Here is a 16,225-nt window from a genome sequence, read left to right as displayed (position 1 = left end):
ATTATGGTGAGTTGTGTAATTATTTCATTATATATTACAGTGAAATAATCATAGAAATAAAGCACACAATAAATGTAATGGGCTTGAATCATCTCTGCATCATCCCTTCCCCTTCTCCCAGGTCCGTGGAAGAGTTGTCTTCAAGAAAACTGCTCTCTGGTGCCAAAAAGTTTGGGGACCACTGGTGAAAACGTTTCTAAGAATAGTCAAGCAACTCAAGCTTTACATGCTACGAAGTATACAGGTTTAAATGCTAATAAAAATAGGTGCAAATGAAAACACTCTTTCTGTGGTCCAGGGAATCTTAACCATTCTATCAGAAAGACTTGCAGCTTGGAGCTGCAGCTGCCCTCCGACATCCTGCCCACTGTAAAGCCCTGCAACACACACACACACGCACACACACATGCACACACACACGCACATACATACGCATGCATATACTTGCACACACACACGCACACACACATGCACACAGATGCACATACATAAATACATTCCCATGTAGATACCTGCACACACACACATACATACGTACACATGCATATAAATGCACACACACACAGACACACACACACGCTGTGCTTCATGCCCTCACTAGGGTGGCCTGGGAGGAAATGTGTGTTTTTAGGAGAAATGAAGACAACTCAGGCCCCTCATTCTCCTGGTGTTTGCACAAGTGCCTTCTCTGCAGACCATGCTTCAGTCTCTTTCTTGGTTCTCCCTGTTACTGAAAGAGAGAAGCAGAGGCCCGGCTCATGCTCGGCTGCTTAGGGCTCAAGCCAAGTTCGCAAGCTTCCTGGGGAGCCTAGTGAGATGAAGGCACTGCAGAGCCTCCCCAAAAGAGGCGTCGGCTTTTCATGGATCCTTGAGCCCAGGAAGGCGATGGGTCAGACATCACACTTCATCAGAAGACCCGAGCAAACTCCGGTGAGAAAGGGCAATGGTCAAAGATTTTATTCTCTCGGAGAAGGGGTTCTCGGGCCGTAAGTAGCAGGCAGAAGACTTTATTGCATGCGTAGTTAGGTGATGGCGACCTACGGTTTTCACTGGGGACTGGGATCGAGAATGACCCGACCTCCTACTCACGCTCGTCTCTCCCTGTCTCTCTCTTTGCCTTTTGTGTCTCTCTCCCTATCTCTTGCTCCTTTTCCTCTCAGCCTCCTCTGTCTCTTTCCTTATCTCTCTTCCTCTCTCTCCCTCACTCCTTCTCCCCATCTCTCTTTCTCTCTCCTTCTTTTCCACTTCTCTCTCCCTCCTCATCTCTCTGCCTGCCACTGTTCAGGCTCCTGGGGCCCCACGTGGATGGGTGGACACAGGACTCCTAGGCTACCTTTCACAGCGCAAGCAGAGGGCTGCAGGACCTTGGTCCCCACCTCCCAGCATCCTCAAAATGAGGGGTGTGCGGTGTGACTGTGCTCTCCTGGGTGGGCACCCCACACTCCAGGAAATAGAAACCGCAGGTCACAGCTGGCTCGAGTGGTGCCCACAGGGCTGCCAGCTTCCATCGTGTGATCTGCTGAGGCCAAAGCAGAGGACAGCAGCCCAGGCCCGACTCTGCAGCAGGGTGGGGGTAGGGGTGGGCTTGGGGGTGGGGATGGGGATGGGAGCCGCCAATGCAAACTGGCCCCTGGCTGGCTTCCTACCCTGCACCCTGCCATGCAAGGTCTCCTCTCCCACCCCTACCACTGTCTGCCCCACCTCCACCCCTAGGCTGCCCCACACCCAGGCTCCAGAAGTCTCCCAGGATCCAGGAACTAAGGGCAACCACTGGGTTCCACAGCCCCTAGTCCATGGGTCAGCCACCCCTCTGCGTGCTGACAAACCTTGGCTCTCATGCCCCACCCCAAGCCAACCACACAGCCCTGTCCCCACACCAGCATTATTACCGCCTCCTGATTTTGGCCCTGACAGTCCTGCTTCCTGGTAACCTTGCCCCTTCCCACCCTGCTCCAGGCAAGCCCAAAGGCCAGCGCCCTCCACCCACCCTTCCTGGGGGCCACTCTACTATCTCCTTGCCCAGATGTCTTAACCTGGCTTTACCAAGCTAGAATAAATAGCAGGGATGAGGCCCTGGACTCCGCCAGGAAGATGTGCCAAAATACTCTCCATTTAGAAGCGGGAACAGTAATGGGGCCTATGGATGACCCCAGGATTGTCACCCAAGCAGCAAGAAGAGCAAGGAGCCCGGTTTCCTGCTCTTACCCGGGGAGGACGTGGCCAGGGCTCCACAAGGCCTTGGAGAGGAGTGGGTAGGAGAGCAGATCCACCCTCCTCTTGAGGAAGCAACCAACACCCCCAGGAAGCAGCAGATGGCGGCACACAGGCAGAGTCCCCGCGCGCTGTAGAGCAGGGCCAGCAGATCTGTACTCAGCCTCAGCCCCAGGGGAGCTGCAAGATAGACTGAGACCCTCACAGGTTGGGCTCTGTGCCCCCACCCAAATCTCATCTGGAATTGTAATCCTCCTGTGTCAAGGGAGGAACCTGGTGGGAGGGGATGGGATCTGGGGACAATTTCCCCCCTGCTGCTCCCCTGATAGTGAGGGAGTTCTCAGGAGAGCTAATGGTTTGAAAGTGTGGCACTTCCCGGTTCTCCACTCACTCCCTCCTGCCGCCTTGTGGAGAAGGTGCCTGCTTCCCCTTCGCCTTCTGCCATGACTGTAGGTTCCCTGAACTGGGAGTCAATTAAACCTCTTTCCTTTATAAATTACCTAGTCTCAAGTATTTCTTTATAGCAGTGTGAAAACCAACTAATAACCCTTCTCTGAGGCACCTTCTCCTTAGGCAGCCAGCTGCCCCCATGCTCCTCCTCTGCCCCCTGTTCTTTCTTTTCCCCTCATGAGGCCCAAGTGATAAACAGGGCCAGCCGCAGCCCCAGCCCCAGCCCCAGCCCCGTCCTACTGCAGGCCTCTGTGGCTGCTGGAGAGGCCGTGCTCCTTTCCTCTCCCCAAGCCTGCCTGATACGCTTTCTGGATCCTGGAGGAAACTGACCCACTATTCTCATACTGGTGCAACATCACCAGTATGAGTACCAGTCTTGGTACAGCTTCCAAGACCTCAAAGCTGTACCATTTGAGCCAGGCTTTTTTCTTGTCTCCACTTGCTAGGGCTGTCATTGGGACAGTCCTAGAGGGTGGTGCCAATGGATGAATGGATGGATGGACAGTAGTCCAGGGATGATGTCCCTGTCTGTCCTGAACTCGGCCCTTCCTCCAATGAGAAGCCTTCCTGAGTGAGTATATACAGTCATCCCTTGGTATCCATGGAGGATTAGTTCTAGGGTCCCCGGGAATGCCAAAATCCATGGATGCTCAAGTCTCTGATATAACATGGCCTGGTATTTACATATAAGCTATGCACATCCTCCCGTAGACATTAGACCATTACTAGATTATTTATGATATGTAATACAATGCAGATGCTACATGAATGGTCGTGACACTGTATTCTTTAGGGAATGATGAAAAGAACAAAGTCTGCACATGTTCCATAGAAACATAACCATCCAATTTATTTTCTGAATATTTTCCATCTGCTGTTGCTGAATCTACAGATGCAGAGCTCCTGGATACGAGAGCCAAGTGTGCCTTGAGAGTAGGGGGGGTGAGGTTGCTAATGAGTACAGGGGAGCAGGTGTTGATCCGGAGGACCCTGCACTGGGGCATCTGGACGTACTGCCTCAGGACTTGAGACTCCAGTTGGATGGCAAAGGCAGACTCAGCCCTGGTCAAAGCCATCCCCTTGAAGTTTCATTTTATCCCAAGCTCTTTCTGGACCCTGGAATTTGGCCTCCCCTAGGCCCTGCGTGGAAGGACAGCTGAACCAGGATTTAGATAACATGTCTAGAAGAGTGAGCCCCTAGTGCGTGCCCGGCACTTCCCCCACAGGATCCTCTAGCTAGAATATCCAAGGGTCATGGAGAGAAATACCCAGTTAAAATATCACAAATGAAGAAGTGATACCATTAGAGACACTAAAAAGACCAGTAGGTAATAGTATTAGCTTTTGTATTCTGAGATCCAACAGCAGCAGTCACTTCCCTCCACCCCTATGTGTATCCCAGGACCACCCTGGGCAGGGAGGGCTGAAGTTAGGGAGCACCCATGGATGCTCTGATGCTGGCCCTGGGCCTCGGGGGTGACAGTGATGAGGAACTGGGTGCACACATGAGTGGGGCAGCCGGGCCTGGCCAGAGAAGCAACACACACGTGTACAGACGTGTTTACCCACATACACGTGTGCACGTACGTGCACAAACACATCGCAGGCAGGCATGTTGACGCCTCAGGCAGCGGAGGACCCTGACTATGGGCCCTGCTGACCCGGGCAAGGCCCCATTGTGATGCGTGCCATGACCTCAGAATGTCACTGGTGCTTAGCACCTATCCGCTCTCTGGCCTGCCTCAGTGTTCTACAGCAGTTACACACAGGCGGTGGTATCTGTGAGCAGCTCTGTGGACTCAAAGGTTTTCTCCCTGAGAGGCATAACCCAGGCCAGCTGATTCATCAGAATCAGGTGAGTGTGACCTGCTCTCTTCCCTCCAGGTTGACTTGGGGACAGTGGTTACGGTGTGGGCGGTGTTAGCGTCTGTGGGGCAGCTACCGAGGAGGGTCATCCCTGAGCACTCACCAGGCGCCCGTTCTACACTGCCCGTGTAGACGATTGGCTCTTTCGTCCTCATGGTGGCTTCGTAGAGTGGGTGCTGTTCCCAAATGTACCCATTCGACAGATGAGACGTCTGGGGTCAGGGAGGCAGTAACCGGCCTGGGAATCCAGATGTGACCCTGAGTTTTGCTCTCAGCCCTGCCGTGTGCTGTGCTGGAATTCAGGCCTGAACCCTGTGACCTCCCTGCCCTAGATCCCAAATCTACCCAGGTTTCCGATCCCGATGGGGCAGAGCCTGGTCCTGGCAGAGCCACTGGTATAGATCCACTGTGGGTGGGGTGAATAGGACGGTCCTCAGAACACCTCTGTGCCCTAAGCTGGGTCCTGATGGTCGCTGTGGGCCCCACTGAACACACATGGTCCCTTGTCCGGGGGAGCCTGCTGCCCTTGGGCAGCTGTGGAAAATGAAGGAGCCCTGGAGGGCTGGCTGAGGGGAGACTATCTTCCCTTCTGTTCAAAGGGGTCCAGGCACTAGGGTTCTCCCCAGGTGTTTCTTGCTCTGTGTGGTCCTCTCGAGGCCTCGCCCTCCTTTTGCCCCGAGTATTCCCAGGAGGGACGGTCCATCCAGGTGTTCTCCAGGACCAAGGACCCACTGTTCTTCCTCAGTGACCCAGGAAAATGAAGCCTCCTCCTCTAGGGACAGCTCAGAATGGTGGACTCCACAGTCTCTCTGTGAGAGACGTGGTTTCCATGAGTACAATAGATCTTTTTCATCCCCAAACCGAACACCCTCCTGCTCAACAGGCGTTATTCCTAAAGTGGATTCACTGTTCAGACTGAAGGGCCGCGGTAGCCAAAGTGATGAGCGGAGTAGAACCGAGCAGTCAGGAGAGATCTTGTTCCCTGTAGGAAACGGGGCATCTCTGTGGCCCTGAGCATCCCAGTGGCCACTGGGTCTGGCCCCATTTTACCTGGGGGCAGCGGTGGAATGGGGTTTACAGAGCCAGCCAGCATCTAGGAGCCCGGCGGGAGCGGTTCATGTGTTCTCCGAAGCTGTCAGGTACAGTGTAACCTTTAGATAATTTTGTCTCACAGGATGGACACGGTAGAGGACGCGGACAGTTGGTGGGCACAAGAGCGAGAGGATATCATTATGAAATATGAAAAGGTACAAGTCGGTCTGCTTCTTGGAGGGAGGCCTCTTCCAGTGCGCCCTGGTCAAAGGGTCCTGGGCTCCCTAGGAGCACAGGGCAGGGACGGGTGGCCAATGCCCCCAGGCCCTTGCACCCTAACTTGGACCCCTCATCAAGGCTCCCTCTGGGCTACAGGGACAGCGAGCTGAGCTGCCAGAGGACAAGGGGCCTGTGCCTGTTGGAATCTACGGCAACATTGATCACTTGGGAATTCTGCAGTGAGTCCTCTGCACTCCCCTCACCCCTAAAGCACCTGTCTCAGCTCAGGGATGGGTTTGCTTTTAGAAAGGCCTTTCCGACACAGGACATGTCTCGCCAGGTCAGGTCAACCTCCTTTCCAGGGACAGAACTCCTCCCTGGCTCCCCTGCAGGTCCAGCCCGAGGTTGTTGTTAGGCCAGAGGTGCGGGGCCCATCTAGGGAGCTGGTGGGAATGGAGACTGGGCTAGGTCAGGCACCTGGGCTCTCAGCAGTTCTGTCGGCAAGTGAGCACAAGAGGAGCGGGGCAGCCTGAGGGTCTGCAATGTCTACTTGGACACAACCCCAGTAAGATCCAAGGGTTGCGGCCACAGGGTGAGGGGACGCCTGGCCCAGCCTCGGGGCTGTTGTCCAGCAGGTCTCTGAGGGCCCACCTGCCCCTATTCTCCCCCATTCCGCTAGAGCTACAGCCCTCACTGTCCCATGACGGGAAAAGGCATGGTGACAATGGAGGTTGCAGCCCTAGGAGAATGGGGGAGAAGATGGGCAGGGCCCCATTCTGGGCATCTCACGGTGAGGCCGGGAGGCAGCAGGGCTTGTGGCTAAAGACCCTGGGTCTGGTGCTGGGAAGGGATCTGGGGCCAGGTAACAGGAGCCCAGCCAGGAGCCCATCCCTCCGGGATCATAAAATGGAGAGACAGAGGATCCCTGGGGAGGTAGGGTGGGAGGGAGCTGATGAGCCGTGCCACTTCTGAAATGCAGGTGTGTGGCTCGGGTGCAGGGAGAGGCAGGTGGATGCTGGGAGGTCAGAACCTGCAAGGGCCTTGGGGCTGTCAAGTGGGATAGGCCCCTGGTACACCCAGAGTACACCGGGCAGGTCTCAGGGCAGGCTCCCTTGACCCTGGTGGGGTGATGTGGTCACTCCCTGAGGGACTCCTGTCAGGGCCCGATTGCCCACTGTGGGCGACCCCCATCCCATCTCAGGGCTAACCTTTCTCAGCTCCAGCAGAAAGCACCACCTGGAGTCCAGGGCGGGCAGCCCCACTGGGCAGCCTGACCGTCTCCCACGCCAGGGGCCCCAGTAAACCCGGTCAGGCTGTCCCTGCACTCCTTCTTCTCCCAGGTCCTGCCCCTCCTGGGAGTCAGACCCACAGGAAAGCCCTTGTATTCCCTTCCCTGTGCCTTCTCCTGGGCTGAGCCCTAAGCTGGATAGGGACAGAGCCAGTGCTCTCTAGGGGTCTGCTCTCAGGCTGAGGCGGCTCCAGGCCCTGTGAAGGTCCTCAGCTCTGCCTGGCTTGCCTTACAGTGAGACGGAGCTGCCTCCTCTGGCTGCACAAGAGGTGAAGGTAAGAGCCTGATGCATGGAGGGGCTGGTCCAGGGACGTAGGGACTGGGCGTGTGGTCAGTGAGGCAGAGGAAGCAGCCGGCCTGGGCGGTGGTGGGTGAGGGCAACACGCTGTCACTGGGAGGGGCAGCAGTCCCTGCTGGACCTGACCCCAGGTTGCTGTTAACTTTGGCAGTTTGATAAAATTTTCAAAAGGGGAACCACAGTCCTGGCTTGGGGGTGGCTGCATGCTTGTGTCACGACCCCACCTAGAGGCTGGGACCTAAGACTGGTGTGTCTGTGGCCTGAGGATGGTACATCCCGGGGTCCAAAAGTCAGCCCACTGGTGCTCATTTGCTCAAAGGCTCTCAGCCCTTGAGGTCTGCCCTTCCCTGGCTCCTTCCAGCTGGGTCCCACCAGGGCTCCAGAGCCCAAGACCCAGCATCCGCGGGTGGCTCTGGGAAGCCTGGCAGCTCCGCTAACTCCAACATGCCTCATTTGATAGAATCGGCGGGAGATGAGACGGACGAGCAAGTGGAGGAAAATGCTGGGAGAATGGGAGACGTATAAGCACAGTACAAAAGTAATGTGTGGGGGGAGAGGCCCCCGAAAGCACTCTCTGCAGAGACAGGGGACAGGCACCCATGGCTGTGGCCTGGCACCGTCAGCCTCTCAGAGGGTGGGTGGCACACTGTCCTCGCCCGGAGGACTGCAGGCCTGGTCACCAGATTCCCTGCCTTTCATGCAAGCGTCACCTTGCTGGGAGGGAATCTGAATCTAGGGCTGGGACCACCCAGAGCTCAAGGCTAGGGATGCCCTGGTGACCCGAAGGAAGGAAAAGGTTCAGATCAGAGTTTCGACTCTGAATGTCCATCCACTGTTTCAGTCCTGGGAAGGGAGACCCGGTCCCAACTTGATTTCACCTCTACTGAGGAATCATGGGGCCAAAACCGACAATTTCCAGAATCCCCGGGCTCTGGTCCTCACTGGGGTCACCCTGTGGCATTGGACACCAGATTGTTTTCTGCCCACAGCTCATAGATCGAGTGTACAAGGGAATTCCCATGAACATCCGGGGCCCGGTGTGGTCAGTCCTCCTGAACATTCAGGAAATCAAGTTGAAAAACCCCAGAAAATACAAGGTATGCTCAGCCAGAGCACAACAAACAGGACAGGCCATGTCAGGGGCCCAGGTCTCCAGCTGGAGGGAACGTCGAGACCACCCTGGGGGGCTGGGGGCAAAGGTCAGATGAACACCCTGGGCACACATGGTTACACAGTCACCACAGACAAACTCAGCTCTGGTGACCCTCCCTGGCTTCAGTAACAAGCCAAAATGCAGCTTTCTGGAGAAGGAAACCTTCCTTCTGTCCTTTCTTCCCGAAGTGCTGACTGTGGGCTGACTGCCACTGGAGGCAGGGAGTCTTCCATCTGTTCTGAGGCTGCTTCCTCCTCTTGGCCCTGCCCTACAGATCATGAAAGAGAAGGGCAAGAGGTCATCTGAACACATCCACCAGATCGACCTGGACATAAGCGGGACCTTAAGGAAGCATATCTTCTTCAGGGATCAATATGGAGCCAAGTAAGCCTACGGGAGCCACAGGGCCCCAGGGGAGATGGAGTGAATGAGAGGGATGGGGGCTTCCCCAGAGCAAAAGCCAGGGTCACCCAGAAGGGATGACAGAGCTGCCAAGAGCTCTCCTGGCCCAGGGAGCAGCCCCCACCATGAACCGAGCACCTCCCTGGTTCCAAGCCCTGGGTCAGACTGGAACATGTGGGGCCAGAACCCAGGAGGATCCTGAGGAGATAGAAGACAGCAAAGAAAATCATGCACAATGGTGAAAGGTGCTCTCCCTGAACCATGCGGACCCATGGTAGGACCCATGGGAGGTTGGCAGGATACAGGGCCCATGAGTCCCCCAGGCAACAATGACAGCACCAAATGCTAGGAGAATTAGAGGTCCTGGAAACTCTCATCCAGGTCTGCTGGGAACATGACATGGCACAGCCACATTGGCAGCCAGTTGGGCATTGGTTCACAAAGCTCAGTGGACTTGAACCACGCGTCCCCAAAGTGTCACAGATATTGAACCCACCGATTTGAAAACTGACATCCACATGAAACCTGCATGCCAGGTTCACTGCTTGATTGCTCGTCACTCACACAGGGAGCCTTCGGGGACAGCCTTGAACACGGGAATGGGGAGAGCAAGGCTGGTCCTCCCTTCAAATGGAAGACCCAGTGAGAAAAGGGAAGGAGCCAGTCATGCCCGCACGAACGTGGGTGGATCCTAGATGCATTTTGCTAGGGGAAAGAAGCCAGACCCAATAAGCTACCACAGTAGGATTCCCATTCCTAGGTCATTCTGGAAAAGGCCAAACCATACGGACTGAGAAGCAGTCTGGGTGGCCAGGGGCTGACGGATCGGGGAGAGGCTGGGTGCATAGGGGCCACCCTGGAGAATTGGAGGATGAAGGAGTCGCTCCAGGAGGGGCTGCGGTGGTGGCCGGGAGACGCTGCACATTGGTTTAGGACCGTGGAGGAACTGTACACCCACAGACTGAACTGGCATGTGTGCAAACTGAAAGAAAATATCATTCAGAGTGAAAAGGATCAGGCAAGTCACTGTACAACTGGGCTATTTGCATGTCACAGATGTGGGTTTTACTGAAACATTTCTTCAACAGTCTCAGGCCCTGAAGAGCTCACTGCTTATCTGGTGAATCATCTGAACCTGAAATAGGATTTGCTGTTAGGCTGTGTAGACAAAGTGAAACTAACAGCATCTGCACAAACCAAACCATAGCCCCCTTTCTCTGTTTCCTAGGCAGCGGGAACTATTCTACATCCTCCTGGCATATTCGCAGTATAACCCGGTGAGTATTCCCGGCAGTGAGGTTCCCGGGCCATATTTCCATATTCACAGGAGTGGGTGTCTGGTGGGGGTGTCGTTGCTTCTTTTAAAGTTAGTATTTGTGACCCACAAGGATATAGGAGGTAGGACTCCAGCTCACCACTGCCATAAACCTCCAAGCAAGGGAGTGGTCTCAAGGGGTCAAGCTGAGACACAAAGGAGTCAGGGCCTCGACTCCTGCTGTCACATGGGCCTGACCACCACTTCTCAGAACAAGAAATGATGCCCTCCTCCTGGGGCTGCCCCAAAGCCCAGGAGCTTGGCAGCATCGCACACAGGATGGTGCTATCGGCAGACATTTTGGACAAGGTGCTGAGGTGCCTGATGGACTTGGCTCTTGTCATGAAATGAATTTGCATCCTGAGGAAGCCTCTTCTTCAGAGGAAGCCTCTCCAGTCACCTCTGCCCTCTCCAATGACATGAGTCCTCCCAGGTGACCTCAGAACTCCCAGGTGATGTCCATCCATGGTAACTCTGGCTCTTGCAGGAGGTGGGCTACTGCAGGGACCTCAGCAACATCGCTGCCTTGTTCCTCCTTTACCTGCCTGAGGAGGATGCATTCTGGGCACTGGTGCAGCTGCTGGCCAGTGAGAGGCACTCTCTGCAGGGTAAGTGTACAGCTGCCCCGGGGACCTCCTGCAGCCAGACCCGGGGATGGCCACCCTGGCCAGGTGATCACAGCTTTCAGCCAAGGCACCCTCCTTGTGTCGCCAGCTTGTTGGGAGACTTTAGGATGTCTCTGCTGAGGGTCCCACAGGAGTCCACGGCTGACCCCCAAAGCCCAAATCAGATGCCTTTCATCCCCATCAGCAGAGGGCATCTCATCCTCCCCGTGGCCACCCTCTGTGCCTGGAGCCACACCCTCCGGCTCTGATTCGGTGCAGCTGACTCTCCCCTCCCTGAGAGTCCTCCTGCCCTCCAGCTGCCCGGGCTCCTGCTGCCATTGGTGCCCACGAATGGGCCGACCAAGCCCAGGTGGCAGCATCTCCCCAATCCCGTTCACTGGCCCGACCCCACTTCCAGGAGATGACCAGGAAGCCCAGCACCCACCCAGTTCTGGCTGCCCTGTCGTGGCCTCAAAGTCAGGCTTGCCCTTTTTGCACCCTGGCCCAGGAGGCCTCCAGGAGAACCTCCAGCCAGGCTCCAGGGAATGTTCCCGCCCCACCTCCCCAGGGTAAAGGCCGCATGGTGGGGTCACCAGATGGGAGGGTGGGAGGCCTTGGGGTTTGGGGGCCTCTCCAGCTGCCCAGCTCTTGCAGCTGATGGCTCCACATCTTGGGGGAAGGCTCTGATTTCATGATGGGCTGGGGGCTTCTCAGGATTTCACAGCCCAAATGGCGGGACACTCCAGGGGCTCCAAGACCAACAGGAGCATGTGGTACCCATGTCACAACCCAAGACCATGTGGCATCAGGTGAGTTTGTGGTCCCCTCGGCTCTTCCCAGAGGCCCTGCCTCCTGTGGGGCTGTAGGAGCAGGGGAGCTGGAGCCCCTCGTGGGGCTGGTGACTGGTTGAATCCCAGCCAGGGCCTGACCTGGGACGTCGGGTTCTCCGTGGGCTGGGAGTTGGTTTCCTTTCCTCCTCCTCTTCCTCCTGGAGGAGACAGAGGCACAGGGATGGGGGCCCAGCTCCTGCAGAGCAGGGCAAAGGGCAGTGTGTCCACCGGGAGTGTGGGAAGGTGACAGTGTTGTGGGGAGCTCTGGACACCGCCCAGTGTTCTCCACTAGGGGAAGGGTCTTCAGAGGCCCCGGAAGAGGGAGGTTTTTAGGGCAGCCCAGTGGCCTGAGCACCTCTGTTGCTTCCATCAGGACAAGGAAGGTCTATGTGGGCAGTGTTCCTCGTTAGGCAGCCTTATCTGGACACTGATTGATGGGGTAAGGAGGCATAGGGAGACCCTGGCTCAGGAACCCTCCATGCCCTGCAGTACCCTGCTTCCCCAGCCCAGGGGTCTGGCTCACTCCCAGCCCACAGGAGGCTCAGGCGGGTCCCCAAAGGACACACAAGCAAAACCCTCTGCCCAAGAGGGGTCATCCCAGGGCAGTGGCTGGGGCTCAGGCCCAGCCTCATGGGCAGACTGGGCCAGGACCCGACTTGAGAGGGCTCCGGGAAGCCTCAAGCCCTGGGCAAGCCCCTCTCTCCAGGAGCCACATCCCCACTCAAATGAGTGCCCCCCATGAGGAGCTGCAAGACCTTGTCTGACCCAGCATCCTGGAGGGCTCAGGCGACCCTCATGGGGAAGGTCACTGACTCTGGAGACTGAAGCCCCAGTGTGCGCAGCTCGAGCCACCAGCCCCAGCCTGGAAGGACCAGGTTCTTTCACACCTGCTGTCCCCACAGATCTCTCTCGGGCTCACCCTGCGCCTGTGGGACGTCTATTTGCTGGAAGGAGAACAGGTGTTGATGCCGATGACAAGCATTGCCTTTAAGGTTCAGCAGAGTAAGTCTACGTGTGCCCAGTGGGGCCTGGGGAGCCCTGGGGTCAGACCCCGACTGGCCCGAGGGCAGCTTCCACACACTGTCCTCATGATCCTCAGTTCTAGCCCAGGGGGAGGTCTGGCCAGGGGGGCTGGGCAGGACACTGTGACACCGAGTCCATCCCCCACATGACCCAGATGAAAGTCCAGAGTGTGGTGCGCACTTCCCTGCCCAGGTCACCCCCAGCCACAGTCTCCTGTGTATATCTGGATGCCTGGGGTGGCCACAAAAGGATCCGGCACCACCCAGTGGGAGACTGAAGTGGCCACCGGGTATGAGCTGTGACCATTCCCAGGTAACTCTCCTGGCCTGATATCCACCCTGTCCCTAGAGTGCCTCATGAAGACATCCAGGTGTGGCCTGTGGGCACGTTTTCGGAACCAGTTCGTTTACAACTGGGCCAGGGATGATGACACTGTGCTCAAGCATCTTAGGGCCTCTATGAAGAAACTAACAAGAAAGCAGGAGGACCTGCCACCCCCAGGTGGGCTCCAGTGCCATGTCCCCTCCCATGTCACCCTCTGGGGTAGTCAATAGTAGGGGAGTGCCCGGGACCCGCAACCCTACTACCTGGGCCTTCCTCTTCACCTTTTCTTCCTCCTCCTCCTCCTGCACTCTAAGAAAGTACAGGAGGCCCACCGGTCCTCAGGGCAGGCGCTCAGTGCCTGTATACTGGACGTGCTGTGCACGCAGGAGGGGGATGTGGGCAAGACCCTCCAACAAGCCCCCTCCCACTTTCCACGGTGTCTCGCTCTCCCCCTCACAGGGCCCTCAAAGTAACTAGACGAGCCGAGACCCATTTGTGGGAGACCCCGCCCCTCCCTGCAGGCACCCACAGCCTCAGAGAGCAGCAGAGGCCCCTCACTCATGCACGCTCCTCCAAGGTTGCCAGGACAACAAGCCTTGAGCCAGGGAGACAAGGGAATCGGTGTCCCTGACCCCCACAGCATTCAGGGAGAGGGCACAGGCGGGACCCCGGGCCCAGAGCCAGAGCCAGGAGTTCAGCCAGACATGGGAATGGTCAGTCCTGGCATGGACTGGGCAGCCCAGGAGGGCAGAGGGTGTCCCACGTCCGGGCCCAAAAACCCACTGCAGAGATGAGTCCCCATGTGAGGTGGCAAGGGGCTGGGTGACATCCAAGGCCCCTCCCACCTGAGTTGTGACTGGGGGCCATATCCCAGGCCCAACAGCCCTGGGACGAAGGTGTGTGGCAGGAAGCCCCCAGCCAGTCTGAATCCTGGGGGCAGTCCCAGGAGCCACCCGCCATGCCACGACAGCTTCCCCACGCCAGGCAGCACACAACCCTCCCTCTGAGATCAGCAGACTACAGGCGTGTCCTCAGTGTCAGGCCACGGGGGCCACACAGAGACCCCGAGGACTACAGAGATGCAGGCAGGTGGGGCCCAGCTCAGAAAGGCCTGCATGGGCTCACTGGAGACGCTGACCGCGTCTGTTTTCCTTTCAGCCAAACCCGAGCAAGGGTCCTCGGCATCCAGGCCTGTGCCGGCTTCACGTGGTGGGAAGACCCTCTGCAAGGGGGACAGGCAGGCCCCTCCAGGCCCACCAGCCCGGTTCCAGCGGCCCATTTGGTCAGCTTCCCCGCCATGGGCACCTCGTTCTTCCACACCCTGTCCTGCTGGGGCTGTCCGCGAAGACACCTACCCTGTGGGCACTCGGGGTGTGCCCAGCACGGCCCTGGCTCAGGGAGGACCTCAGGGTTCCTGGAGATTCCTGCAGTGGAACTCTATGCCCCGCCTCCCAACGGACCTGGATGTAGGGGGCCCTTGGTTCCCCCATTATGATTTCGAACAGAGCTGCTGGGTCCGTGCCATATCCCAGGAGGACCAGCTGGCCACCTGCTGGCAGGCTGAACACCCTGCGGAGGGGGTGAGATTGGCTTTCTCTGCACTGAGCCACAACGTGGGCATGGACTTCCCGGCCCTGCAGTGCACCCAGCACTGAATCCAACCAGGGCACCCCCTTCAGAGCTAGGGACGAGCAGCAGTGCGCTCCCACCTCAGGGCCTTGCCTCTGCTGCCTCCACTTGGAAAGTTCTCAGTTCCCTCCAGGTTTCTAGAAGCATCTGGGCCAGGGCTCGTGGCTGGATAATTTCCCAAGGCTTAACAACCCAAGCAAGCTTCCCATCCTCGTTTTATTTTTTGTTAAACTTATGAAAATTTATTAAGAAAGTGTACAGCTCGAGAGACATTCAGAGATGGAACACACCAGCCCCCAGATCACAAAGCCAACCATGCCTAGCCCCTCCCAGCACCCCAGCCCCACGACCAGCGTTCTGAATTCTGATGACACCGCGAGCCTGCCTTTGTACTTTAAACTCATGGAAGGATAACCACCTTCACGTTTTAAAATAAATGTTTCCTGTTGAATGATTTTAGATTTTAGACAGAAATATTGAAAAGGCACTACAGTGTCCTCTTACACCTTCCATCCGGCTGCCCCTAATAATGACGTTTTGCAGTCCCATGGCACATAAGAAATTTAGGCCGGGTGTGGTGGCTCACACCTGTAATCCCGGCAATTTGAGAGGTCGAGGTCGGAGGTTCAGGTTCACTTGAGTCTAGAAGTCTGAGACCAGCCTGGGAAGCATAGGCAGACCCTGTCTCTAGAGAAAAGTCAAAGAAATTAGCCAGGCATGGTGGTGTGTGCCTATAGTCCCACCTAGTCAGGAGGCTGAGGCAGGAGGATTGCTGGAGCCTGTGAGTTCCAGGAAGCAGTAAGCCATGATTGCACCACTGCACTCCAGCCTGGGTGACAGAGTGAGACTTTAGCTCTTAAAAAAAAATTGAGAAATGTAACGTGAGTACAATCCTATTAACTAAATAATAATGTGAACTATTATCTAAGGTTATTAAGGCTAGAATTATCCCATTTTTGCCTAACTTCTTGTACCTGTCCGAAGATCCCACCTTGGACTCACCCTCTGCCTTCAGCTCATGTCTCTTCAGCTTCCTCCAGATGGTCCAGCAAACACACACCTGGGCTGAATGGTAGAGCTGATTGCTCATACACAAGGGTTGACCGGTGGGCAGGGATTTTCAAACTTTTGCAGTAAATGAGTTTTCCATGGTGTTCTGGAGAGCACCGTTTGAGAAACACTTTGATAGTGAATCTAGGCCTCAATATCCATCAGCTGCTCTAGCTTGAATTTTGTTCAAGCTCAGTGAAAACCTGCTCTGCATGTGCATGTGAAATGGGCAAGGATGAGTAAGCTGCAGATAAAGAAGACAGGACACAGGGGGTCTCTCTAAGCTCTATCTCCTGCCTGCAGCACTGACGGATCACATCCAATGCTTAGGGAATAGTGACCACATGCTGGGCCAGCCCCGGGCTCTGAGGATCTGACAGTGAGTGACGCTGAGCCAGGCCTTGCCCTTGGGGAGCTCTCCAGCATACACCTCCCTCTCCCCTCCCAGCGCCCTGCAAAGCAGGCGTCAACGCCACTGTTAATGCACAGAGGAGGAACCTGACTGTTAGACCTGGGTTTTCCAGGGTTGC

General features: G+C 56.4%; 1 protein-coding gene across 9 annotated transcripts; it reads left to right on the top strand.

Moving 5' to 3' along the window:
* Positions 1 to 528: 528 nt before the first annotated feature.
* LOC129051370 (TBC1 domain family member 3G-like) lies at positions 529 to 15,104 on the top strand. 9 transcript variants are annotated; one of them, XM_054536846.2, is made up of 15 exons: positions 1,918 to 3,232; positions 5,702 to 5,774; positions 5,935 to 6,017; positions 7,302 to 7,341; positions 7,825 to 7,902; positions 8,354 to 8,461; positions 8,792 to 8,901; positions 10,148 to 10,196; positions 10,722 to 10,842; positions 11,554 to 11,648; positions 12,043 to 12,108; positions 12,572 to 12,671; positions 13,041 to 13,193; positions 14,175 to 14,610; positions 14,654 to 15,104. In XM_054536846.2, exons 1-15 carry the CDS (start codon positions 3,147 to 3,149, stop codon positions 14,784 to 14,786), a joined length of 1,731 nt encoding a protein of 576 aa, XP_054392821.2. In that variant the 5' UTR covers positions 1,918 to 3,146; the 3' UTR covers positions 14,787 to 15,104. The 9 variants fall into 9 exon arrangements, with proteins under 9 accessions (XP_063574839.1, XP_063574842.1, XP_063574843.1 ...); XM_063718769.1 differs by lacking the exon at positions 1,918 to 3,232 and adding an exon at positions 529 to 930 and having other exon boundaries at positions 7,825 to 7,998; positions 14,175 to 15,104; XM_063718766.1 differs by having other exon boundaries at positions 1,917 to 3,232; positions 7,825 to 7,998; positions 14,175 to 15,104.
* The last annotated feature ends 1,121 nt before the right edge of the window (positions 15,105 to 16,225 follow it).

This window comes from Pongo abelii, chromosome 19 (assembly GCF_028885655.2).
Source record: "Pongo abelii isolate AG06213 chromosome 19, NHGRI_mPonAbe1-v2.0_pri, whole genome shotgun sequence".
NCBI lineage: Eukaryota > Metazoa > Chordata > Mammalia > Primates > Hominidae > Pongo > Pongo abelii.
This window is presented reverse-complemented; position numbering and strand designations above follow the sequence as displayed.

Coding starts and splice junctions, on each gene's coding strand:
- LOC129051370 (XM_063718766.1), top strand. CDS start 3,147: ATGAATGGATGGATGGACAGTAGTCCAGGGATGATGTCCCTGTCTGTC. Junction 6,018..7,301: donor GATCACTTGGGAATTCTGCA/GTGAGTCCTCTG, acceptor CTTGCCTTACAG/TGAGACGGAGCTGCCTCCTC. Junction 7,999..8,353: donor CACCGTCAGCCTCTCAGAGG/GTGGGTGGCACA, acceptor TTCTGCCCACAG/CTCATAGATCGAGTGTACAA.